Source organism: Castor canadensis, chromosome 6, assembly GCF_047511655.1.
Source record: "Castor canadensis chromosome 6, mCasCan1.hap1v2, whole genome shotgun sequence".
Taxonomy (NCBI): Eukaryota; Metazoa; Chordata; class Mammalia; order Rodentia; family Castoridae; genus Castor; species Castor canadensis.
This window is the reverse complement of record NC_133391.1, coordinates 126,553,584-126,581,057: the sequence shown is the minus strand read 5'-3', so window position 1 is coordinate 126,581,057 and position 27,474 is coordinate 126,553,584. Positions and strand designations below refer to the sequence as shown.

General features: G+C 34.4%; 1 protein-coding gene and 1 long non-coding RNA gene across 8 annotated transcripts in view; one reads left to right on the top strand and one right to left on the bottom strand.

Annotated features, from left to right (window-relative positions):
- Kif2a (kinesin family member 2A) overlaps positions 1-15,674 on the top strand; it is a 67,696-nt gene extending 52,022 nt beyond the window's left edge. For 4 of the 6 annotated variants that reach the window (XM_074077429.1, XM_074077427.1, XM_074077426.1 and 1 more), the window contains exons 15-21: positions 453-563; positions 1,564-1,631; positions 5,381-5,494; positions 6,281-6,431; positions 9,299-9,400; positions 12,141-12,276; positions 14,791-15,674. In XM_074077429.1, the coding sequence (XP_073933530.1) occupies positions 453-563; positions 1,564-1,631; positions 5,381-5,494; positions 6,281-6,431; positions 9,299-9,400; positions 12,141-12,276; positions 14,791-14,876 (768 nt within the window). In that variant the 3' untranslated portion in view covers positions 14,877-15,674. The remainder of the gene's footprint in view (positions 1-452; positions 564-1,563; positions 1,632-5,380; positions 5,495-6,280; positions 6,432-9,298; positions 9,401-12,140; positions 12,277-14,790) is intronic. The other 2 variants (XM_074077431.1, XM_074077430.1) reach the window with 1 other exon arrangement.
- A 756-nt stretch (positions 15,675-16,430) lies between these two features.
- Positions 16,431-26,298, bottom strand: LOC141424195 (uncharacterized). 2 transcript variants are annotated; one of them, XR_012449163.1, is made up of 3 exons: positions 22,368-24,188; positions 19,855-19,956; positions 16,431-18,453 (listed from the first exon to the last, which is right to left on the bottom strand). It is a non-coding gene; the product is annotated as an uncharacterized lncRNA (long non-coding RNA). The 2 variants fall into 2 exon arrangements; XR_012449162.1 differs by having other exon boundaries at positions 19,855-26,298.
- Positions 26,299-27,474: the final 1,176 nt, after the last annotated feature.

Below are 27,474 nucleotides of genomic sequence, written 5' to 3'. Positions count from 1 at the left end.
TTGGGAGGATTACAATAAAGGATCTGTACTTTTTCTTTTGGAATGCACTTTAAACTTTTAACTTTTATGGGCTGGAAGTGTGGCTTAAGTGGTAGATTACCTGCTTAGCAAACTTGAGGCCCTGAGTTCAAACTCTAGTACCATCAAAAAAAAATAACTAAAATAAAAAATAAAATTTTAATGCTTCACAGCTTTCCTATTGCCTGTCATCCTTGAACACTAGTCATAGTTTTCAGAGGTATTTTTTGGAATAATAAAGTAGGTTTTGTTTTTGTTGTTCATTTTGAATTAACATTTATGAGAATATGTTTAAATGCTGTAACCATACTAGAATTTTTAGAACGCATTAGGCCTTACCTGTTAGAGTTGTAGTAAGAGAGCTCTTAATATTTATTTAAGATCATTTTTTATAAGAAAGCCTAATCTCTCACACCTGCTTTCTTAACTTTCAGGAGTGCATCAGAGCCTTAGGTAGAAATAAACCTCATACTCCTTTCCGAGCAAGTAAACTCACTCAGGTATTAAGGGATTCATTCATAGGTGAAAACTCTCGTACCTGCATGGTAGGTATATTTTTGTTTTTGTTTTATTTTATTCCTTAAGAAATACATAACATCTGTGGAAAAAAATTTTGAGTATATGTTAATTCTAATAATTTCAATCCTTGTATTGTGAGAGTAGGGTGATGTTTAAGATGGGTTCCCTGCCAGTCTGACAGAAAGGATTATATTGCATTTATAATGCATTGTACTAATTTCCACATCAAAGTTACATGTATAAACATTATGAAGAAATACCTTGTAGAAGCTCTTCTGTTAATTTCCTCTTAAGATTATTGTCTTTACTTGTTTTAATAGACATTAACATGACAGAACTTACCCCAAATTCTTGTTTCCCTGGTTTAGGCAGCAGTTAAAATTGTAATCTTTTTAGACTTAGCTGTATTGCTTGTAGTTTGTCTTGTGAATGCCTACCTCAGGGGTCAGCCAACAATTTGGGCAGTTACATGTAAAATTTGGGTTTTCCCTATCAGTGTTTCTCTCCCTCCTGGGAAAGCTGCTGTGGTCCCCATACCCATATTATGCCCTTTAATTTCTTAAGCAGTAATACTCCAAGTTTCTGCTAGAGTTTTAGTTGTCATATGTGACAGCAGCCGAGCTTGCCCTCTGGCAAAAGGCTATTAAAAGAAAATAAATTGGGGGACTGGAGGTGTGGTCAAGTGGTAGAGCACCTACCCAGAAAGTGTAAAGCCCTGAGTTCAAAACCAGTACCACCAAAAAAAAAAATTAGACCAAAGTGCATAGTCACTCAGTGCTGTTCCCTTGTAAGTATTTACCAGCATTGTCTGCTGGATTTTTAATAATAACTGGTTTCTTCAGAGGTTTTTATTTTTAAATGGACTTCTTAATTATATGTTTACAGATAAGAGATAGCAAATTAGAGAAAAGAAATCACTAACAAATATTTTTAAATAACCACTATAAGATTAGACCTAAAGGAGTTATTTGTCAGGACTGTTGTCGTAATTATTTACATTTTAACTTTGCATTTTTTACCTTATAGATTGCCACAATCTCTCCAGGAATGGCATCCTGTGAAAATACTCTTAATACATTAAGATATGCAAATAGGTATGACAGATGTTTTTTCCGTTTTGAAATTTGAAATCTAATACTAAATTAGTGTAGTATCTAGTATGATTTAATATCTAATAGGCAGCCAGGTGTGGTGTAGTGCATACCTGTAATCTTATAGCCCTGGGGAGGCTGATGAGGCAGGAGGATCTTGAGTTCCACATCAGAATGGACTGCATAGTGAGATCCTATCTCAAAAACAAACAAGAAAAACCTAGTAGGGCAAACTTTACTACATTGTTCTTCGAATTTTCAAAACAAAATTTTTACATATATTTATGATGACAGTATTTAGACTCATTTTGTAAAGTTGTAACGAGTGAGAATGTATTGTGTGATTAGGGAAGTGACTGGTATCTTTAGTAAAATTTACCTTCTGTTCTAGAACATGATTATGTTTTTCCATTTCAAGAAGTTTTGTTTTATGTTTTACTACATTTGAGTCATGCATATTCTTCCTATTAAGACTTTAAAATGGACTGGTGGAGTGTCTCAAGTTGTAGAGTGCCTGCCTACCAAGCAGGAGGCCCTGAGTTCAAACCCCAGTGCTGGGGGGAAGCTTTTGAAAATAAGGTGCTTATTCTGTATTTCTTAAATTGTTTTGTTCTATGGGGAACCTAGAGTTTTAGTAAAAATACAGTATAATTGTATTGTATTTTATTATTCATGTCAATAGTATTTTCAACTTTAATAAACAACTAGATCATTACAGATGGAAGGACAAAATGCATTGTACACATAAGGCAGATTATTCCTTACAGTCATGAATAGCTTCAAATGCCCTGGGACTGGGCATTTATTCCATAGAGTTTTTGTACTCACTACTCTTGTTTTGAGTAGCTATTTACATAGTTTTAAATACATTTATGATTATAATCTAAAAGTAAAAATCTTTGTAATCTAATTCTAAAATTCCTCAGAATTCTAAAGTATACATTGTCTTAATTTTGCTCATCAGAACGTGTCCTGCTTCTTCATTTTAATCATAATGAAAATTTTATTTTCAGTTTTCTTAAAATGTAAAATACATATACATGAAAACTACTGTCATTAGATCAGGAAATAAAATATTACCAGTCTCCCAGAGTTTACTGATCTAAATTCAAAATAACTTGGTCCAAACCTGTTAAATCTACCCTGCAGTAACCTGACTTCCTTAGAATAATTTTCTCGTTTTTCTTTTTCACGTTTTAAAAGTAGGCTTACTACTGAGCGTATCCTTGAACAACATATGTAGCTATTAGATAATCCCCTTTGTTCTTTGCTTCTTTTGTTTCAACTGAGGAGAGGTGTGTGTGGAATTGGAATTTGAATTTAGGACCTCTTGAGCTATAGCTCCAGCTCTTGAAAGCTTTTTAATGGTAATAACACTGTTGGAAAGTATAAACCTATTGGCTAACTGATGCATAGCTCAGTGGTGGAGCATTCACCTAACATACATTAGGCCCTGTGTTCAATCCCCACCACAAAGACAAAACCAGAACATCCACAAAAGTGTAAACCTATTGACCTTTTGTATCAAGGTATTAAAATATAATAGCTTCTTCAAAATGTAATAAAATTTAGCAGTACTCAAATTTTAATTAATCCTTTTTAAAGTTTGAATTATAAGATCCTAGCTGCAAACCTTTATTGTTACTTCTGATTTGTCTTTGTATTAATATTTTTGGTATATGGGATTTTTATCATTAATTTAAAATGACTCTTACTTCAAGGATTATTCATGGGAGAGAAGGAATAACTTAATGTGGTATATTTTTGCCATGTTACAGAATTGAAACAAAATCCTCCTGTGTCCTAAAACTTTTAACTATAAAGAATTCCCTCTAATATGAAAGTGCAGTACAGGTCAAGCATTTGATTGAGATCACAGGTATTTCAGATTTTTTTTTTTTTTTAAATTTTGGGGTCTTTGCGTATACATAATGAGATACTGTGAGGACAGGACCCAAGTTTAAACACAAAATTCATTTATGTTTCATATACATATAGCCAGAAGGTAATTTTATAAAAATATTTTTAACGTAACTACATTTTGACTTACTCATCACAAAAGCTCAGGTGTAGCATTTTCTACTGGTGGTTGTCCTGTTGGCACTGAGAAACCTTCAGGTTTTGAAGCATTTTGGATTTCATGCTTTTTTGAGTTAGGGATTCTTAATCTATATCTAATTGTTCCTTTATTTCATTTAGGTCCAAGTATAATGTTTTGTTAGAGTTGACCCTTTTTATATGACTTGTACAAGAAGGTATCAGATACAAGAAAAAATTTTTGGATGAGCCTAATGTAGAGTATCTAAATTAGGAGATTCTGAGGCAGATGAGAAATAGGTTTGGGAGTAAAAAGTGTTTAAGTTAGTATTAGAAATTCATATTTATCAGCATGTGTATGGTAAATACACTTTCCAAAGTGATTGTGTTAAAGGATCTAGGGCTGAGCTAGGTGTGTTAGCACACATCTGTAATCTCAGCACTTGGGAGGCTGAGACCAGAAGGATCTTGAGTTTGAGGCCAGCCTGGAACACACAGCAAGACCTGTCTCCAAAAAATAAGGATGAAAGGGCAGATGGAGCTAGTATTGAACCTTTGATGGTAGATATTAGCAATAGATCAAAGAAAAATTGTAAGTAGAAAATATGTATGTGTCTATATAAATTTAACCTGTGTGAAGTTACTAGTATTTCACTGAATTTTGACATACAAAGTCAAAATTGCTGATATGTTCGGTTCAGCCTAAGAGAAGTCATGAGAAAAACAATTTAGTTAGTATACTGAAGTGTTTAAATAGCATAGGATTTATACTCAGGGCTAAGTTTGAATTTCAGTTACACCACATTTTTATTGAATGAGCTTGGGTAAGATACTTTATTTCTCTGAGTCAGTTTTCTCATCTAAAAACTGGAAATAATACTCTGGTTTCTCTTCAGATCATATAAATCTTTCATCTTTTTAAAAGCTAAATAATATCACAAGATTCTTGTAAGGTCTGCATTAATATACTGCCTAAAAAATATTAATTCTAATACCTGCTAAATAGGAAGTATTTAATAAATATTGCCTACTGATATGAAAGAGGTTAGACCAAAAGAAGGACAATAGGTATAGGAAATCACTTAAGATGGGGAGAGGAAAGTCACAGTTTGGTTAAATATAACTATTGCAGACATTAACAAAAACAGTATAAATTCCTTCCCCAACAGCTATTCTCAATCATGGTTCTTCATCTGAATCAACCACAAAAATTTGAGCTACTAGTTTCTCAATCATATGAAGGCTGTTTTGTAGCTAAACATAAGCAGAAGTTAATTCATTGTAAATAATGGTGGTCTTAAGACATTTAGGACTTAGTTCTCTTGTGTTCAATTTGTGGACTCCAAAAGTATTGAGGACTCACTAATGCTAACAAACAAAATATTCATGAGAAAATTAATTTGAGTGGTCACGGAGTTAAAATAAGAGGCGTTTTTAAGTAATGGCCTAGTTAAATTTCTAGGAAGCACTATGAGAAAAGGAGAAAATATACCAGAAAGGAAGGATTTAGGTTCTTTGAGTAGGAGATCAACAGGACTAAAAGGTTCAAAAATGTCTTAAAATGGAGCATTTGTAAAATAATGTTCTAAATATATTGTTACAATCATATTAATATCCTTTTCTAAACAAAAGAGTATTAAATGAAAACTTGAAATGTGCATTGCTGTCTTGACAAGAACATTTTCTTTTAATTTGTTGCTGTTTTGGTACTGCAGAGTAAAGGAGTTTGGAATTAGTCCATCAGACATTCCCTTCTCACAGGGTAGTGGCAGTCGCCCTGATCTCTCTCCTTCTTATGAGTATGACGACTTTTCTCCTTCGATTACCAGGTCTAGTTCTTTCTGTACATAAGATGTTTATTTTAATAGCGTCTTTGGAATTGTCTGCATACACACATTTCATTTACTTCTTTTGTCCTGAGCCATTTTTCATTTTCATTTTATTTGGCAGGTGAATTGTACTGCATGGTCTGCATTGTTATGTCCTTTATTAATTTGTGTGCTTTAAAATGTTGATTTATAATTCAAGCTTCCTATTTCCCTCATTTTTTGAAGGATGATGTCACTTTTGCATATTTACTATTATCTGCAAATGAAATTAACAGGAGTCCTCTTGTTTGTTTCCCAAATGTGTAAATTTAATATGATGAGTAAATGTTTTCAAAGTGACAGAAATTAAAATCGTATAATGTTTAAAACATTAAAATTTCATGTTAAGCTATTTTAATTGAGCATTAGGGACTACCAAAAATCTGTAAGGTATATTGAGTTCCCTGATTTGGACGTGCTCTATTTATGGATCTAAATGCATTTCTAACATTTTTGTCTTATACAAGTAAGGCAATAATAATTTGTCTGAAATACTGAATCTACATACTTTTTAATGTTCACTTAGTATATACAATTATTATACTTGAATTGTAAAGTTGCTTAAGTAAACTCCTAGAATTAACCAAATATCCCCTTAGTGTTTTCACAGAGTTCAGATAAATTTGATGTAGAAAGGTGACATCATCAGTCTTAGTATGTTAATTGAAATGCTTTTATATTGAATAGGTTGATATTTTCTAGTTTCTTTGCATTGGGTCGTAATTTTAGATTCTTATATATTTATAGGGTGAAAGAACTGACTGTAGATACTACTGCTGCTGGTGATGTCCGTCCAATAATGCACCATCCACCAAACCAGATTGATGACTTAGAGACACAGTGGGGTGTGGGGAGTTCCCCTCAAAGAGATGACCTGAAACTTCTTTGTGAACAAAATGTGAGTGACATAATTGTAACTGATGTAACCTTATTATCAGTAACAGAATGTAAATGAAAACTATCACCTAAAAATTAAGAAAGAAAGAAAACTATCCTGTAAAGCAGGGGTGAGTAAACTGTACCCTGTGGGCCAAATACCTGTTTTAACAAATAAAGTGTATTAGAACATAACCATGCTTACTCATTTATGGGTTGGCTTTCTTACCACAGCAGGGCAGAGAACACACGAATCCAAAGCAACTTTCTGGTTTACCAACACTCTAAACTATACTTTTTTTCAGATTTTATATCAGTATTCAAATTTTAATAACAAGTTTAAGATAAAACATCATTTACAAGGCTTAACAAAAATTATGACCACATGCATATGTGTTAAATGGATGAGAAAAATCAGACATGGCAAAATGCTGACATCCATTAAATCTGGTTGCTTTTCCATGTTTGAAATTTCTAAAGCATGATTTAAATTTTTGGTTTCATAATTACTTAAATAATATTTGCCTAAGAAAAGACAAATACATACTTTGATATAATTGCTTTTAATATACTGACAGGATTCTTTTCTGTATGGAATATAAAGTTTTCCTATGTAGTTTAATTTCATTTTAGAAATGCATATTCTGTATCATTCTTTTCTTCCCAAAATAATACTATGGTATTTTCTCATAATGTTAAATTTACTAGCTGCTTCTACATGACATATATTTGCTATGCATTTTATTTAGTTATTACCTAACTCAATATGGTGGTGCTGTATTTGCAATTGACATTTGAAGAGGTGTAAGCAATTTGGCCAAGATTTGTGCAAGTGGCAATTGCTGAAGCCTGAATTAAAACTTACATCTTTATGCCAGATACTATGTCAATTAAACTCATTGCCATCTGCAATACAGTAGTATTTGAAAACAACCTAATTAGTGGTTATGTTGTGATATTTTCTAAGTAACAAATGAAAATACTACTTTTTACTTTTGGTTACCATGTTCCACATTAGTCCATTACTAAAGCAGGGCTAACAGCATCTGTTCTCAACCAGAGGTGATTTGGCCTGGCTAGGGCAGAATGTGTGGTAATATTTTTGGTTGTCACATTGGAGTGATACTGCTGGCTTCTAGGCTAAGGATGCTGTTAAACACCATACAGTACAGTGTCCCCTACCTTATAACTTCCCCAAAAAATGGTCAGTAGTTGTAAGGTTGAGAAAACCTGGTTTAAATGAATTCTTTGAACTATGAGCTTAGAAGACAGTAAGTTCCTAGCCTTAGTCCATCTACCTCCAAAAGTTTTGAAAGTGACTGTAGTCATTCTTAGAATCATCAAAGCTGATTGGGCCTTCACAGCCTTAATTTGGAGAGGTTGGCTAGGTGACCAGAACTAATGCAGGCATTTTAAGTATGACATAATGAGTTTTTGTAGACTCATACTGCACAGAGTATAAATTTCTTCAGCTTTGGCACTTCCAGGAAACTAAACTTGAGATGATTTAGCATTAGACTTTGTGGCAATATTCTTTTAAAAAGGTATATTAAAATGGAATAGAATCTAAGACATTGCCAGAGATGAAAGCAATATACATGGATAATCAAATACATTAGCATTCCAGAAGTAGAAGTTTGTATAGACAAAAATGAAGTAAACACTATGTAGTATAGGAATTTGTATAGTATCTGTAAGCAAAGGAAAGGCAGAAGATACTCTGGGCTTAAAGAGGAAATAGTCAGAAAAAAACAAGTAAAGGTATGTTTATGTGTTTTTCAGAGAGGGAAAGAAAATATGAGAAAATGCCAGTGTGTCCTCATAAAAAGCAGATGCATATTTTCCCTAAGAAAATATAAAAGGTTTTTGGCTAACCTGATTGTGTAACTTTTTAGGATGATAACTTACTGATGAAAGAGTCAAATATATACTTACAATATGTAATCAAAATTTGTACATACATTTGGAATCGTATTTTATTTGAAGAATGCTTTTTCTACTCGTATTTTACAAAACAATTTTAGGCGGTCTTCTACATAGTTGTCTTTATCACTAAAGGCACATTTTGAGAAAATAAAAATAACTCATTGAGAAGAAAACTCCAAAAGAAAAAAACTTTAAGCCAAAAAATTTTTGACTTATTGTAAGATCATAGTACATGTTTTGTTTTTGTTTTTTGTGGGTGTGTGTCTGTCATTGTAAAATTTTGATTTGTCAATTCAGTAAAAACTGTCAAGCATGCCTGTAGTCCCAGCTACTTGGGAGCTGAGGCAGGAGGATTGTTTGAGTCCAGCAGTTTGACTTCATCCTAAGCAACATAGCAAGACCCTATCTTAAAACAAAATTCAAAGTCCAGTTTCTGAGTGCATACTTTCTTTCATGCCATCATAAATCATCAAATTTTAAGACAAAACATCCTTAAGTCAGAAATTATGTGTATATGCAGTAAATTGTTAATGAAAAGAAAGCATCTCAGGATACTTATAACCTGCAAAAAAAATTTATTTTTGAAAAGTTGGACTATTCCAAAAGAGATTGCTTTTTAGGGTAATTCTGCAGCAAAGCCTGGGCAAAATAAAAATTATTCCTTGCTCAAGGTAAAATTTGGGTTGTCTTATTCAGAGTTAACATTATTTTGACCCTGTGGCTTTTTCTCTCATGTATGTGTATTTTAGTAGTCTGCCATTCAAACTTCCTTATTCTAAGTGACCTTTAAAAATTGACACTAAAAAACCACTTGAGGGACTCAGTGCCAGACTGTGTGCTTTTTAGCATCCCCCAGGTTTAACCTCTAGCCACCCCGCCAAAAAAAAAATGCAAAAAAGATACTTTAATAACTCTCTGAAAATACGAGCTTTATATCATAATTTTTAAACTTTTTATTTTAAGGAAGAAGAGGTTTCTCCACAATTGTTTACTTTCCATGAAGCTGTCTCACAAATGGTAGAAATGGAAGAACAGGTCGTAGAAGATCACAGAGCAGTGTTCCAGGTAAAGTAAGAAAGGACCTTTTTATTAAGATATTTCTTGACAGACACTAATCAAAAGCTTCCATAACTCTTGCAATATAACATTACTCTTAAAAATTATTTATGTGTTTATGTAGTGTATTTGTAGGACATATGATGGAATTTTTTGCACATAGTATTTTTTTAATAGACTGACTCCAAACATTTCTCTGCACCATATGAAAATATCTGCCATCCCTTTTTAGCTCCCCTTTCTTTCTTTTGCAGTTGTCCATTTTTAGACAAGAGTTAAACTTTTGACCACCACTACTATTTTCTTTGTTAGCTGTTGAGGAAATGTCAGTCTTTGAAGAAAAGAGTTCATGAGGAGATGGAGGGTTACTGCTCAGACTGAACTACTGGTGGCAAGCTGAATGAGGGGTGTGTGTCCCTGCTAGAAGGGTTCAATTTGTGTTCACCCTATTAAAAGTGCTTTTATTGTATGATCGTCCCCTCTTTTGGTTTGTTTTTTGACATAGTCTCACCTCAAATTTGCAATCTTTCTTTTTCAGAGTCTCCCAAATGCTGGAGTTACAGGCATGCACCATCATGCCTGGCTTGATGTTTTTTTGTTTTGAGACCAGGTCTGGCTGTATTACTCTAGCTAGCTTTGAACACATAGGCTCAAGCAATCCCTCATTCCTCATCCTCCTTAGTAGACAGATATGTATTACCATGTTCTCTTTCTGTGTTTTTAGCAAGAAAATACCCTGGTGGTAGTACTTAGGAGGAAGTAAAGATACTATGTAGACATTTTTATGAAGACTGTACTGTCGCTTGTCTCTTCCCACCCCCACTTCTTGTAGTTTTTGATTTCCTGAGAAAAAGAACAATAACTCAGTCTTCCTTATCAACTTTATTTCTTCTTTGGTATTGAAAAAAATCTTTATCTGTAAACAAAATTATAGTACCTCAGTGCAAGGTCATTCAAGCATTTGGATGAAGGGCTCGATTCAAATTAGGATACACATTAAGACTGTCAGGGGTTTAGTGAAGCGCTATAAGAATGCTTTTAGAGCCCTAGGTATTTGGATTAGGTTGAGAATGGACAGTTGTAATTTAAAGTTATGTGTGCTTTTGGAACAAGTTATCATATAGGACCATCATTTCTTGCTGAGGTTTTTGTTTTTCCTTTCCTTTTTTTTTTTTTTCAGACCAAGCTTGACTGTGTAGCATTGGCTAGCCTTAAACTCAACAATCCTCTTATCTCAGCCTTCCTAATGCTGGGATCCTGCTTCAATCTGCTACCTTTATAGATGAAGTCTTGTATTTGCTTAATGACAGAATTGGTGTTCTGACTTTCAATCCAGTATTCTTTTTACAATTCCATATATTGTTCCTCTAAACTATGATCTGCCACTTCTCAAAATAGGGTTTTATTAAATAAAAATTAAGTGTATAGCTGAAGGAAAAGGGAAAAAATGGTAGTATATTTCCATTTTCTAATTGATACATATAGTTTTTCTCAGATACTTAGACCTAGGTTTGTCAGTTGTCTGTGGTATAGTTGTAATTAACCATTAAGGTGAATTGGTAGGTAAAACTTTGAGATCTTATATACCCTAAAAACCTACAAAATGCCTATTTCTATGTCGAAAAAAACCTTTCAGTTCAGATCCATCTGGCCTTGTTGACAATCTGTATGAGTTTACTACATTGATAGAAACTGAAACATACCCCAAATCAGTCAAGGATGAGTTCCTTGGCTGGAAGTGTGCCTCAAGCAGTAAAGTACCTGCATAGCAAGTACAAAGGTCTGAGTTCAAATGCCAGTACTACTCCCCAAAAAAGAAGGAATTCCTTGAAGCATTTATGAATAGTAAGTAGCTACTATTTAGTAACACATTTGAATCTTCTAAAATTGACTATCCATTGATCTCTTTTAGTCAGAAATTTTGAATAAGTAGTGTTTGGTATTTAAGATCACATCTTGGTCCAGAGACTTGTGAGGCTCTGTATTAGTCTTATTTTTGGTGCTGATTAACGTAATAGCACAAACTGGGTATGTTATAAAAGAGGTTTGTTTTGGCTCACAGATCTGGTCCAAGACTGATTTGGTAATGGCATTCTTGCTGGCAGAGATTGGAAGCAGCATAGGGCATCACATGATGAGAGACATTTGTGTTCATGTTCTTTCTGTCTCTCTTCTTATATAAAGCCACTAATATTCAACTATGGGGATTCCACCTTGATGACTTTAATCACCTCCCAAAGGACCCACCTCTAAACACCATGTTTGGATTAAGTTTCCACCCTCTTAATATCTCAAAATGGTTATTCAACTCCAAAATGAGTTTCGTAGGAGACAAACTATATCCAAAACATTGCAAGCTCCTCATTCCAAATGCCTTACAAGTTCTAGACTACCATAGCTCCCATCAAATTGCTCAATAGCTTTATTATGCCCATTCTTTCCTCATTTTAGAGACAGCTGTTAAGGTTTTGAGACTTACTTTGCTTAATGATGATTGTCTTTGATTCGCTCTCAGATCCTTACCAGGGTAGACTAAAGGCAGAAAAATGAAGCCATCTTGCTCGGCCCATTATATGTGTTTCTGTTTGAATTTAAGGAAAGACTTCTTAATTTTACTGTCTGTGAATAAAGATATTTTATGTCTGTTAATATATTAGAGAATAATAAGTTAAGTGTATTTGATTACATTTAGCAGGATTTGTAAATTGGTATGTGTTTTACGAAGTTTTTAGAATATTATTCTTTTTAGGAATCTATTCGCTGGTTAGAAGATGAAAAGGCCCTCTTAGAGATGACTGAAGAAGTTGACTATGATGTGGATTCATATGCTACACAACTCGAAGCTATTCTTGAGCAAAAAATAGACATTTTAACTGAACTGCGAGGTAATTCTTCTATCTTAGTATTTGGTACAAAAATCTGCTTGGTCTTGGGGTAGATACTTGTGGGGAATTTTTATATTGCAAGAGGACATCTAAAGTGAAAATATGGGCACCATTTAGTAACTTCTTTCCAGAGATATAAACCATTGTTTTCTTTCTAAACATTTTCATTTTCAGTTCCCCCTAGTCATGTTTTCTTTTAGTCTTTTAAGATAAAAATACCTTATAATTAGGAGGATACATGTATTTTAACACTCAAAAATTTTATATGCCCATTCAAGTCTTTAGCTTGATAGGCCTGTGCTTGTCAGAATTATTCTGTTTTGATTAGGCTTATTCAGGGTCACTTTTCAATAACCTATCTTCATCTTTCAGTGCTGTCTTGGGTCATGTTTTTTTCTTAAAACAGTTTTTTAAAAAAATTTCTGAAAGGGAAGGTGTCAAGGTGACTACCCTTTATGTGTTACTCATGAAGACAAGCATGTGGGTTACTGACACACTGTTTCCTTTTGACTTTTTTTTTTTTTTTTTAACTTTGAGTGGTACTGAGGTTTGAACTCAGGGCCTCCATGTTTGCTGGGCAGGCACTATACCACTTGAGCCACTCCACTAGCCCTTCTTTTGGCTTTTTAATTCGCTAATCTGCATATCTTCAAATACATACTTTTTATACATACTAATATCGGTTCTGTGTGAGTGGGCATCTTCTGTGTTTGTACACAATTCATCATGAAACCAGATTGAAATTCCTAGTTTTTAGCAGCAACTAGGCTACTTAATTTTTCAAAAGAGGCCCATCATAAAGTTGGTTATTAGAAATCAGGTCCTGTAAGGCTCAGTGACTGTTGTCCTGAAGTTTACATTTGTTTTTCATGTTGTTCATATTCAAGACTTGATCTAAATTTTTGATGATTTTCCTAATCTATAATTCAAAGTCAGCTTTTCTGTATGCATTTTAGAAGATCATAATGTACCCTACGCATTCTAATATTTTTTTCTTATAATGTGTGGCATTCAACTTTAATTTCTTTTCCTTAATTTTCTCAGATTCCACGTATGTCAAGCATATCCACAACTTTGAAAAAATTATTATCTAGATAATGCATTATTTGGTCTTTGAATTTTTTTAACCATATCCAGATAATTTTGGATTATTATGAGAAGTTTAAGAGCTATTATATTAAGAAGCACCAGATACAGAAGTCTTTAAATTTCTTTCTAATTCAGAAGTTAACTTTGTAAAATAACATCATTGTTCTTCTGAAGAGAGGAAAGAAATTGAGCTTCTAATTTGCTATCTTCCTTTTCTTCTGAAGGTTAGAGTACGGTTTTCTGTTTTTGGGGTTTTCTTTGGTTTTTTTTTTTTGGTTTTTCCAGTGCTGGGGAGTGAACCCTGGGCCTCATGCATGGTAGGGAAATACTCCACCACTGAGCTCACTACATCCCCAGCCTAGAGTAGGAGTTTTATATATAACATTGGCACTATGAACATTGTGGGCCAGCAACTGTTTGTTGAGGGATGGTCTTGTGCATAGTAAAATGTTTACCAGCATCCTTGGTCTTTATCCACTAGAAGCCAGTGGCACCACCACACCAGTTGTGACAAAAAAATCTCTAAACATTAATAAATGTTTTCTGGGGAGGGGGCAAAAATCACCTCCAGTTGAGAACCACTGTTATAGGAAGATGTCTTATCTTTTCAGTTCCCTAAAATTTGCCTCTGACAATTTGCTAATGTATTTCTAATTCTCATGACTCTAGATTAGTATATGGTAGACGGCAGGACAGAATGTGTAAAAGTGAGAAAGCATTGCCTGTCATCTCATTTTGCAATCCCTGATGAATAAACAAGTGTCTTTTAAATTCAGCTATCTTTCAAAAAAAAAGGTGAGGTAGAGGTAGGTAGGCACTGGTGGCTCACACCTGTAATCCTGGCTAGTTGGAAGGCTGAGATTAGGATTGCAGTTCATGGCCTGCCCAAGCAGGCAGTTAGAGAGACCCCCATCTCCAAAATAATGAGCAAAATGGGCTAGGGGTCCTGAGTTCAAATCCAAATCCCACCAAAAAAAAAAGGTGAGGCAGGAACTGGGACTAGGAATTTCCTAATATTGAGAGAAAGAATATCTATTTTACAGTTTAATAAGACTCTGTTCTTTTTAGATAAGACTATACATGTAGGACTATACATACTATATATACATATGTACTCACACACATACACATATGTAAAGCACGTCTGTACTCTCAAAATAATTCAAATTAAAACTAAACTCTGTAAAATGTACCTAACAAAGGAGAAACATATAGAAAAAATAGGCTTTTGCAGGAATATATCATGAAACGTCATACAGTTGATCAACGTATTTAGTTCTGAGATTCTAAACACAGAACAAAAGGAAAAATAGTAAGTTATTGTTCTAAGAGAGTTACTGATAGGACCAATAGTTATATATTGTGTATATGTACATATATGATGTATACATATGATACTTATTCTGTTTCTTTGCTTTTTCCAAGATAAAGTGAAATCTTTTCGTGCAGCTCTACAAGAAGAAGAACAAGCCAGCAAGCAAATTAACCCGAAAAGACCCCGTGCCCTTTAAATTGGAATTTATTGCTAAAGGATCCCCGAACCCTCACTAGTGTAACATACAATGGTTCAGCTGTAAGGGCCATTTGAAAGTTTAAAATTCAAGTATCTGTGAGAAATGTCCTTCACCTAAATGACATTTCAATTTTGTGAAAAAACTCCTTTGTCTACAAAATGCTTATAATCCAGGAAGTACAACCAAGAATTGGGATTAGTGAAGTATTTTGTTTCATTTACCCAAATAGTGATTTACTTTTGGAGCTCCTTGCCAATTTTATTTTCCATTTGATTAAATAAGATTGTGGACTTGATCCAGAAGTGGAGGGTAGGAGAAAGCCTCAGCATTTCCTTTTAACTCAGTTCAATTTTCATAGCAAGACTGAGCAGTTTTAAATACTTTGCGTGCATGCATACCTCATCAGTGATTGTACATACCTTGCCACTCCTAGAGACAGCTGTGCTCATCTTCTTGTGCCTTGACTAAGGCTACTGACCCTAAATTTCTGAAGCACAGCCAAGATAAATTACATTCCTTATGTCATTGTAAATTACCTTACTGTGTGTACATTTTTACTGTATTTGAGACTTTTTGTGTGATTAGTTAATTTTGCAGGATGTGCCATATCATCGAACGGAACTAAAGTCTGTGACAGTGGACATAGCTGCTGGACCACTCCAACTTACATGTAAAGAAATCTGGAATTATGATTTTTAAAACCATATAACATGTGATTATAATTTTCTTAGCATTTTCTTTGTAAAAAAACTAAAATATAAACTAGTTGGTGTATAATAAAAAGTAACGAAATTCTGAGAAGAGTTTTATCTTAGGATAATACATATATGCAGTGTGCGTGCCAGTGTGGTATTAAAAAATTTAATAGTTCAGTTTGATCCTTACCAATACCATTACTTAAGTTGACGTGTTCATTAGCACCTCAGAATTTACCTTCTGTATGTACTGTTGAAGGAAATTGGCTTCTGATGCATGAGCATATATATGTACATTGAAAGTAATTCATAATAGAAGTTAGTTTAAATGAACTGTAGACAGTACATAACTCCCTTGGAAGAGAATTAAGCTGAGAAAGAGTTGACATTGCCTTAAAAGGCAGGTCTCACCTAGCTCCATCCAGTACCTAATGTGTGATGTTTCAATATGGTTTAGGGAGAACACTGCATTCTCAGCAAAAGTCTGGTGGTCTACTCTTTAAATGACAGCACTGATTTTTACAAATTGCTACTCTTAAGAAAGAAAACTGGCCATTTTTCATGTAAATAGTGTGTTTAAAGATTTATATATCTCTCTAGGAGTATTCCCTCAGTTCCTAGTCCAGGAGTAGATTAATAAAAAAAACTTCCCAAGGATATCTTATTATTGTTTACTCAAGGGAACTACAAGCTTATTCATGAACCAAAGGGAAGCTATGAATAGAGAGTCACATGAGCCAAATTCTCTACTTCACTGTTTATAACTCAAGAGGGTAGCTGTCAGAAATCCTAATACCATGGTGAAAAGCTCTGTAAACATGAAATCTATAACAAATGTAGATTTTTTTTCACAATATGCTTATTAATAAATGAAATGGAATGAGTTTAGAGATAGTTTAATTCAACACAGACACTTTTGTTTTGGAAGGAACTCAGGTTTTCTTGCAGTTGTAAGATACACTATGTTTATTTCAAAGACAAAAGGAAAAAAATGGAGAACTGTTTTTATTGTCCTTACATAGGCTGTTTAAAAATGTAGTTTTTAAGACTGACCAATCTGTAAGGGGCAGTAAAGATGTGAAATTTGCTCCCTGTAAGCACAACAGATTAGCTCTATCTGCATTAGGTGGGTACTATCTTTGAAAGATCTTTTTTATAAACAAATATGCTGCCTTAAATACTATGATGACTTCATTCTGATCAGTAGTCAAGACATTCAAACATTAGTACCAGAAAATATCTTAGGAAGTAGTATAATGTGGTCCTTCAGATTAACCGAAGGCCAGAAAAAGAGAATAAAACTCAGCAGCAGCTCACAGGGGATAGGGAAACAACCTAAGAAAGCTGAATTAAATCTTAAATTTTGTTTTCTGTAAGGATACAGATGGTACAAGTGAACTTTGCAAAGTAGTTTTGTGAGATTTTTTAAAAAATATCAATCCTTAAGTATATTTAACATTCACATAACAAAAGTAGCTTGATGCAGCTAAGTCAGTTTAATTTTTTTGTTCTGGATTAAACATTCTTTAGTACTTAGACTTGAAAGCTGATGTCTGTTAAGAATATGCGTTGTTTTAATTATACAGTAGCATTTACTGTAAGTTTAAAGTCAGATTTCAAAAAACATCTATTTAGGGCTGGAGGTATGGCTCAAGTGGTAGAGAATTTACTTAGCAAGCACAAGACCCTGAGTTCAAATCCCAGTACTGCCCCCAAAAAAATCTGTTTAGGCAAACAATTTACCTTCTTTCTAAGTTTACTCAATGCACGTTTGCTAAACTATTTGGAAACACTTCTATTAAACTTTAGGTATAAAACAAGCCAAATATTAATGAAGATATAATTTTCTTACATAAATGAAATAGCTACTATTCTTTATTAGAATATGACTGTGTAGTATTACATTGATTTTAAACATAGTAGCTAATAAAATTTGTTTGTGACATTGACTAAACTTCTCAATCTGACAGTTTTTAAATAGCTTAAAAATAAGCACTAGGTACTGGAAATTTTAATTATCCAGAAGTCATAAATAGCAGGAACCTATAGTTGTGGCAAAGTAGCTGAAAGCAGAGGTTTGGAAACCTATTTTGATTTTTTTAAACCCATTGCAATTTTTCTAAATTTAAAATTAGCAAGTGACTGTCTCCCTAAGAAAAGACATAATTTTGTTAATTTCAATCCAGTTGAATTCCTCATTTTAGGGAGTAAGGAGTCACATCCAGAACATGCATGACACCACATGATGGCAGCAGGCTTATACTTATCCAGAACCCTCATGAGTTTATGCTGCAGCAGGACAGCTGAAGAGACAGGTAACTAATAGAACAAGTTATATAGGATAAATGAGGAAAAAAACAAGAAGCAAATTAACATCAAAAACTATTTTACTATAAATGTGAGCAAGAACAAATGATACGGGAAAATATATGACTAGCTGAACATACTTTCACTTTACTTAAGGGATTGAGCTTAAAGGCCTAAAGGATCTCACAGCATATATCACAGTAAGTAGAAAAAGAGCAACATCTTTATACAATAAACTGTCAGGAATGATAAGCTTAAGGTTGTGCGTACCTGTGGCTCTTGAAGATTTATGTACAGATTGGATCCTGCCCTATGTATTATATTCGAACAAACCAAAACCAAAAAAGCTTGGGTATTTATAACTGACCACCTTAAAAATACAGGAAAGTCAGTGATACAGCAGTAGTAGTAAATGAAAAATAGACAAGCAAATAATGACCCAGTGGAGTAAAGCATAGTTATCTTCTCAAATATTAGAAACAGATAATCCTTTTTATCTTGACCTTGAAAAATTCTGTTTTCCAGACAGCTAGGAAAAATGGATATCTTCTGCATTGAATCTATGTAGCAACCTGCCAGGGAGAGAAAAAGCCAAAAAGGGTGGTATTGAAAAGCTAAATTGTAGCATGTAATGATATACAGATCTGTAAATTCTAATACATGAATATATGAGCCTACTTACACACCCACCCACTCCGAACAGTAATCTACAGAAATTATTCCCCAACTAAATTTATAAAAGAAACCTTAGTTAAGGTTTCTGGTGCCTTTTGTCATAGCCTACGTGTCTTAAATTAGATTTGACTTAAGTTATCTTAAAGATTTTTGCTATGCCAGGCTTCAGAACTCATTGGCACTTCTTCCATTTCAACATGTTGATTCAACAGGCTGTCTGGAATTTCAGATAGAAGAAACCAGTCTTCACATACCCATTCTCTGAGCTGTTCAAATCAAATATACATTGTTTCTCTCTGTGGAAATCAGTATACTCTACTTGTCCAACTTGACTTCTTAGCCAACTGCCCCTTGAAGAAATTTAGTAAGATTGAAGGGAAATAAGGTATAACATTTCTGTTTAGATCTGAGATTATTTTCAGGCTGGCCCAGAGGAAGAGGTCCAGATGAATTAAAATGTCTGAAAAATCAAACTGTAGGTAGTTATGAATAGTGTTCTACTCCTAAGATTAATATCTAATAAAGACTTAGTAGTCCTGCTAGCCAGCCAACAAAACAAACTCGATTTGTCCTACGTTATATGTTTCCAGCTTCAAAAAAGTCAAACCAAGGACTTTCATAACAATCTACCCCCATTCTTAATTCAAGCTATAGAACATAGATACTTTCATGAGTAAACTAGCTAAATAGCCAAAAACTGAAAGTGTCATATGAGTAAGAACAAGGAACACAGATTGATGTACCTGAGTAACACTTGAAGCCTTACTCCATTTTCATAATACTTGTTTAGGTCAAGGAAAACAGATTTCGGTCTAAATAGCCCAGGTAATTATGACATCCTTTTACTCAAGATGTATAGAACTTGCCTCAGGCTACAAACCAACTATTACTAAATAGGTAATCAGTTATTAAAACTGACATTCCATGCTTAAGATCTATTTAAAGCTATTCCCAGTAAGGAAATATAAAGAACCAAATCCAGTTACACATATTAAGATTTCTCTACCTTATGGGCTATGAAGGGGCAAGCTAGAATTGGGTTGAAGGAAGAGAGGAACTTGTAAACACCACAGTACACATTAACAAAGGCAATCTTCTGGCTTGGACTGTTCTTAAAAAAAAAAAGAAATTTCATTCTGCTGCAGCTAATTTGCCTCTACACCAAATACTATTCCATGCCATGGAAAGTGCTATGCAATAACTCTTCCAGGTAGCACCTTATACCGCTTAAAAGCCTTTAATCTGAAGGTATCACAGTAAAGAAATGTGAACACTTAGAAAAACAAAAATGTACTTACCTGATAAAGTAATCCATGGAACGGGCCCATTTGTCACTAAAACCTTTGCTGGTTAGGATTTGCTGTATATTATCTGCTATGCTGAAAATCGTCTGATATTATCTATCAATATAAGATTCAGAATAAATGAAAAACATATCTTTAATGAAGTCACTTTGGCTGTTTTTTTTTTTTTTTAAGTTTAGTATAGTCATCTTTAAAACATCTTTTAGGGGCTGGGGGCATGGCTAAGCAGTAGTGCAATGACCTGTACTAACCAAAAAAAAAAAAAAAAAACCACATCTGTTAATGACAGCTGGGAAAAGCCTGAAAGTTTGGATAAGACTTGAATCTCTAAATGGTTCATTTTTTTCCACATGATACAGATACCTTGAATAAGTAATCAGGTATACTGTCCTTTTTCATTTTTAAAATTCTGAAATACTATCAGTTTTAGACTAAACAATTAAAACTGTAAATAAATTTTAAAACAATTGTTATCCTTTCAAAATAACTCACATTTTCTTGCCCAAATTTCACCACCTGATTTTTCTCAGAGATGACCTCTCTAACCCATAAGAATAAGTATTTCATACTTGATTAACATCTTTTTTGCATTTTCTTTTGGGTATGCTGCAAACTGCATAATACATGGTTATTAGTTTTAAAAGTTTCAAATTACACATGGGCCCAGAGGTAGGTGTGTAACAGTTAACTATGTCACCACTTCTGGTGCTCCCCATTTCTCTGTAGATCTACATTTCTAGCTGAAGTTGATTCACAGCATTTACGCAGATTCTTAATCCAGCTTAATATTTTTCTACTTAAACTGGTATTTAGGGACTTTGCTCATAACAGGGAGAATGGAGACAATATTGTGGTGCACTAAACCATACAAAATCTGACCCATAAAAAATACAAGGAAAATTTGTCTTTGATTCATTTAAACTGAAGGACCTAAAAAGTTAGCAAAGAAATTCTTAAAAAAGCGTATATGTGTGAGCACTCCAACACTTGTTTAAAGGAAATTGTGAAAAAGCATGAGGCTCACAACTTGAAATCTGCTATTCACCCTATACTTTTTCTAATTTCAATCTCTGAGTGTTAAAACAGTAACTTTAAATTTATAATTGCTATATGAACAACAAACAAGGAAAGGACACAAAAAAGACAGCAAATTGTACATAATATTTTAAGTTGAACAAGCTACATATCCATAATTTTGAGGAAACCCTAACTCAGATAAATCTGATTATTCTTAGGGTAGAAAACAAATGTCAGTAGTTAAAAAGAGAACAAGGCCCACAGAATACACAGCAGCATTCAAATCAAAATTAAGGATCCTATAGAATGTATATAATTAAAAAATCTCATAATACTAGATCAAAAAATAACAGCAAGACATTTTAAAAGAAATTATCACTGAAACAGCATAAGCAATTTCTATTTACAGTGTTGTGGACTGAACAGTGAGTTCTGTAGTTTTTTTCCCAATAGCTGTTGCACTGCACTTGATCTATAAGGAAGTGATACCACTATCCAAAATCAGAGATTACACATTTCATTTCAATTTCGGCAAGATTAAACCTAAATTCCATTTGGTGAAATTAAGAAACTTTTAAAGTGCTGAATATTTAAGTTTATTAAGCAAAAACTATATTAAAAAATGGAATCCTGATAAACACCTCTTAAATTCTTCTTTTAAAACAGATCCAATTTCTTATTATCTCTTATGTTTTCTCCTAACAAAATTGGAGAACAAGAGAGTGAAACAGGTTCTGCCCGGAAGTGGGGGGGGGTTTCAAACAATGTATACACATGTAAATGAAAAATCAATTTAAAACATCCAATCAAATTCTACATTCTGGTTTTTTTTTTTTTAAAGAACTGGGGTCTCACTATGTTGTCAATGCTGGCCTCAAAGTCCTGGCGTCCAATGATCCTCCTGCCTCAGCTTTCCAAGTAGGCATCTACCCCAACTTCTTAAGTTGTAAAGAGAAATTATGCTTAAACCCTCACAAAACATCTCATTAAAAAAAATGTCAGGAACCCAAACACTAGGTCTGCAGGCCTTTTCCTGTAAAATTCTGGGTTCCAGTTACTCCACCTTCTTTACTTTGTTCCTCCAGGCCTAGAGGTAGTCAACTGCTCTTTGCAATTGTTTTTGGGTTATTTCAGTGTTCCCACTTTGTTCTTTTAGTTCTCCAACACACATGTAACTAAATCCTGTATTAAATTCCCTGTCAATATTCCTATTGTAGTTTGTTTTCCTAATAGAACTCATATTTTCAAAGATAAAACTAATAAGAGATCAAGAATCACTATGAAGAGCTGGGATGTAGCTCGGTGGTACAGCGCTTGCCTAGCATGCATGAGGCCCTGGGTTCGATCCCAGCACCAAAACAGAAAAGAAAAAAAAAAAAAAAAAAGACTCACTATGAAAATAATAGCAATAAATTGGAACAGGTGCATATTTATAAAGAAACTGAGCTTGCTCACATAGTCATTTCTGATACCAAATCTCCCTCTTTTACCTTTCTTGCGTTTTCTGACTTTACAGTCATGTTGCCAGTTCCAGGTCCAACTTCCAGCACCACATCAGTTGGTCTTAAAGCAGCCCAAAAGCAAGCACAACTTTAGATCTTCTGCCATATCCGAACACACAGTTTACCTGAACATCTTTGTCTATCAGTGCTCAGTTAAGAGATCTTACTCTACTAGCCCTCAGGTGGAGTCAGGAGGCACTCAAGTTCAAGGTCAGCCTGGGCTAAATAGCAAGACCATCTCTAAAAGAAGCCCCAACAAAAAAGAATGGGATGGTGGGTGCATGGCTAAAATGGTGGAGCCCCTAGCAAGTGTGTGGCCTGGAGTTTAAACCCCAAGACTACCAGAAAAAAAAAAAATTCTTAGAGATCTTACTGACTTCGTTTTTAGACTTCATGATATATGTGGTTCACAAAATTACCTCAATTGGGTGCAAATGAAAACCTAAGACATCTAATGTAAGGAAGTACTTCTCAACTTTAGGAGTCAGAAAAGCAGGTATAACAGATCTTGCTATGATTGGTTTCCTGCATTACACCGTGGAAATGATTCCAAAAGCCTCTTGTGACCAATTCTGTCCCTATCAAGTTTAAGTAGTAAAGGACTACATAAGATGAACTTGCCTGAGAATTACAGCAAGCTGGACCAAGTTTCAATCCTTAGTGATATACAGGTTCAGGAATGAGGATTAAAAGAAATAGTACAAAAAACTGGTCTGTGTGTGTGCATCCAGCTGCCAAAATTGATAACTATGAAGAAAGATCCTTTAACTATACTCTCTACATCTCCAGAAAAAGTAATTTGCACCACCTATATTTCATTTCCTAGCACTCAATCATCCATAACACTAAAGAGAATCACCAATAATCCATATACAAGGAATACTTGAAAGAATTTATATGTAGTGTTTTTGGAGAACAAACATACTAATGTGTGTGGTTTAGATATAGTTTAAACCCTGACTTCAAAGAAAACTAGCCGTGATAGAGTACTTAAGGAGTGATGAGGAGAGATTCCAAGATGGCGGCTAGAGGTAGGAAGCAGAAAGCGAGCCTCCTATAGTGAAATCTTGGAGAGACGCTGGAGACACACTTTGCAGGCATAATCACCGAGAAAAGGCATAACTTTGACTCCTCCACATCTCCAGCCGGCGCAGAGAATCTCCACTTCACGTTAAACGGAGAACCGAGGAGGCCCCCGGGGCCGCCAGTGGCCGGCGCCCATACGGCTTGGGAAGCGGACCAGATGAGAGAACAACCGAATTACACCTGCAAGCCGAAAAACTTACTGAAACTATTGCATTTGAACTGGGGACACTTGGTGGGGCTTTTTTTTTATTTTTTCTTCTGTGTGTGTGTGAGTGTAGTTTTGTTCTACTTTATGCATCCCCTTTGATGAGACAACTACAGAACAACATCTGAGGCACCAACTCCAGGACTGGAGATTAAGACGGACATCCAAATTATTAAGACTGAAATTGCATTGCATATAAACTTGGAAGTTTTTTGGTTTTTTTTTTTTTTTTAATTTCCTATTTTCCATTTTATTTTAATTCATTTTTATAAATAGATATTACTTTCATATACTTATTTTTTATTTTTTTTATCTTTGATTTTCAATCCTCTCTCTGTCTCTCTATTGTCTGTTCAGCTTACTGTCGATTAGTACACTAACACTCCCTGTTTATACCTTTGAAACTCTCTTGTCTGATACCTTGTTCTGCTTTCTCCCTCTTGTCTGTATATTTGTTTTCCCCTTTTCTTTAACTTCTTGCTTTCCATCTCAGCTCACTCTTCCGTTCTCAATATTACCATTGTTATTATTACAAGCTAGAAAATACTTAATTACACACAGTACAGGGACAGTAACAACACCAAGGACAATGACAGGAAGACAGAAAAAACAAGGAAACCAGTTTCCCCACAGCAAAAAATTAGTACAGGAACCAGAGGGGAATGAAGAGAACAGAAACTCAGAGCCAGACTCCAACAAAATGAAGATAAACTATGCCAAAGGACCCAATGAAGCCTACAAGAATAATTTAAAAGAAGACATACTACAAGTACTCAATGAGAATTTTATAGAGATGATACTGGATAGGGTCAACCAAAATGTACAGGAGACACTCAAGAAATTCCAAGACAATAAAAATAGAGAATTTGAAAAAGCAAAAGAAGAAATAAAGGAAACCATAGAAGCACTGTATAAACACCAGAGTGAAAGAGAGAACACAATGAATAAATGGATAAATGAACTCAGGACAAAAATAGACAACAATAAAGAAGAAAACAGCCAGGATATGGAAGACCTCAGAAAAAAGAACGAAACAGAACTGCAAAACAAAACGGAAAGCCAATCCAGCAGAATAGAACAAACAGAAGACAGAATCTCAGAACTTGAAGATGAAATGGTAATTAAAGGAAAAACCGAAGAACTATTAATTAAACAACTCAAGACCTGTGAAAAGAAAATGCAAGAACTCACTGACTCCATCAAAAGACCAAACTTGAGAATCATGGGCATCGAAGAAGGAGAAGAGGTGCAAGCGAAGGGAATGCGTAATATATTCAACAAAATAATAATGGAAAATTTCCCAAATCTAGGGAAAGATATTCCCATACAAATGCAAGAGGCCTCCAGGACACCAAACAGACCAGATCAAAATAGAACTACTCCACGACATATCATCATTAAAACAACAAGTTCAGAAACTAAGGAAAGAATATTGAAGGCTGCAAGAGAGAAAAAACAAGTAACATACAAAGGTAAACCCATCAAAATCACAGCAGACTTCTCAACAGAAACATTAAAAGCAAGAAGAGCGTGGGGTGAGATCTTCCGGGCACTGAATGAAAATAACTTCAACCCCAGGATACTCTACCCAGCAAAGCTATCATTCAAAATAGATGGAGCAATAAAAGTCTTCCATGATAAGCAGAAACTAAAACAATATGTGACCACAAAGCCACCATTACAAAAGATTCTGCAAGGGATCCTGCACATAGAAAGTGACACTCAACTTAACCATGAAAAGGCAGGCAGCACCAAACCACAGGATAAGAAAAAGCAAGACAGTAGAGAGTAACATCAAGTTAGGTACACACAATCAAACCTTCAAACAACTAAGATAACTAAATGGCAGGAATCACCACATACCTATCAGTACTAACACTTAATGTCAATGGACTTAATTCACCCATCAAAAGACACCGTTTGACAAAATGGATTAAAAAAGAAGATCCAACAATTTGTTGCTTACAGGAGACTCATCTCACCGACAGAAATAAGCATATGCTTAGGATGAAAGGCTGGAAGAAGATTTACCAAGCTAATGGCCCCCGAAAACAAGCAGGAGTAGCAATACTTATCTCTGACAAAGTAGACTTCAAACCTACATTGATCAAACGAGACAAAGAAGGACATTCCATACTAATAAAAGGGGAAATAGACCAAAAGGAAATAATAATCATCAATCTGTACGCACCCAATGTCAACGCACCCAATTTCATCAAACATACCCTAAAAGACCTAAAAGCATATATAAACGCCAACACAGTGGTTGTGGGAGACTTTAACACTCCATTATCATCAATAGATAGGTCATCCAAACAAAAACTCAATAAAGAAATCCAAGATCTAAAATATGCAATAGATCAAGTAGACCTAGTAGATGTCTATAGAACATTTCATCCAACCTCTACACAATATACATTCTTCTCAGCAGCCCATGGAACCTTCTCCAAAATAGATCATATCCTAGGGCACAAAGCAAGCCTCAGCAAATATAAGAAAATAGAAATAATACCGTGCATACTATCTGACCACAATGCAGTAAAAGTAGAACTCAACAACAAAAGTAAAGACAAAAAACATGCAAACAGCTGGAAACTAAATAACTCATTACTTAATGAAGAATGGATCATCGATGCAATAAAAGAGGAAATTAAAAAGTTCCTAGAAGTCAATGAAAATGAAAACACAACCTACCAGAACCTATGGGACACAGCTAAGGCAGTCTTGAGAGGAAAGTTTATAGCCATGAGTGCATATATTAAAAAGATTGAAAGATCCCAAATCAATGACCTAATGATACATCTCAAACTCCTAGAAAAACAAGAACAAGCAAATCCCAAAACAAATAGAAGGAGAGAAATAATAAAAATAAGAGCTGAAATCAACGAAATAGAAACCAAAAAAACCATACAAAGAATTAATGAAACAAAAAGTTGGTTCTTTGAAAAAATAAACAAGATCGATAGACCCCTGGCAAACCTGACTAAAATGAGGAGAGAAAAAACCCAAATTAGTAGAATCAGGAATGCAAAAGGGGAGATAACAACAAACACCATGGAAATTCAGGAAATCATCAGAGACTACTTTGAGAACCTATATTCAAATAAATTTGAAAATCTAAAAGAAATGGACAGATTTCTAGATACATATGATCATCCAAAACTGAACCAAGAGGAAATTAATCACCTGAATAGACCTATAACACAAAATGAAATTGAAGCAGCAATCAAGAGTCTCCCCAAAAAGAAAAGTCCAGGACCTGATGGATTCTCTGCTGAATTCTATCAGACCTTTAAAGAAGAACTGATACCAACCCTCCTTAAACTGTTCCATGAAATAGAAAGGGAAGGAAAACTGCCAAACACATTTTATGAAGCCACTATTACACTTATCCCAAAACCAGGCAGACACCTCCAAAAAGAACTATAGGCCAATCTCCTTAATGAACATTGATGCAAAAATCCTCAACAAAATAATGGCAAACCGAATTCAGCAACACATCAAAAAGATTATCCACCACGACCAGGTAGGCTTCATCCCAGGGATGCAGGGGTGGTTCAACATACGAAAATCAATAAACGTAATAAACCACATTAACAGAAGCAAAGACAAAAACCACTTGATCATCTCAATAGACGCAGAAAAAGCCTTTGATAAGATCCAACATCATTTCATGATAAAAGCTCTAAGAAAACTAGGAATAGAAGGAAAGTTCCTCAACATTATAAAAGCTATATATGACAAACCTACAGCCAGCATTATACTTAACGGAGAAAAATTAAAACCGTTCCCTCTAAAATCAGG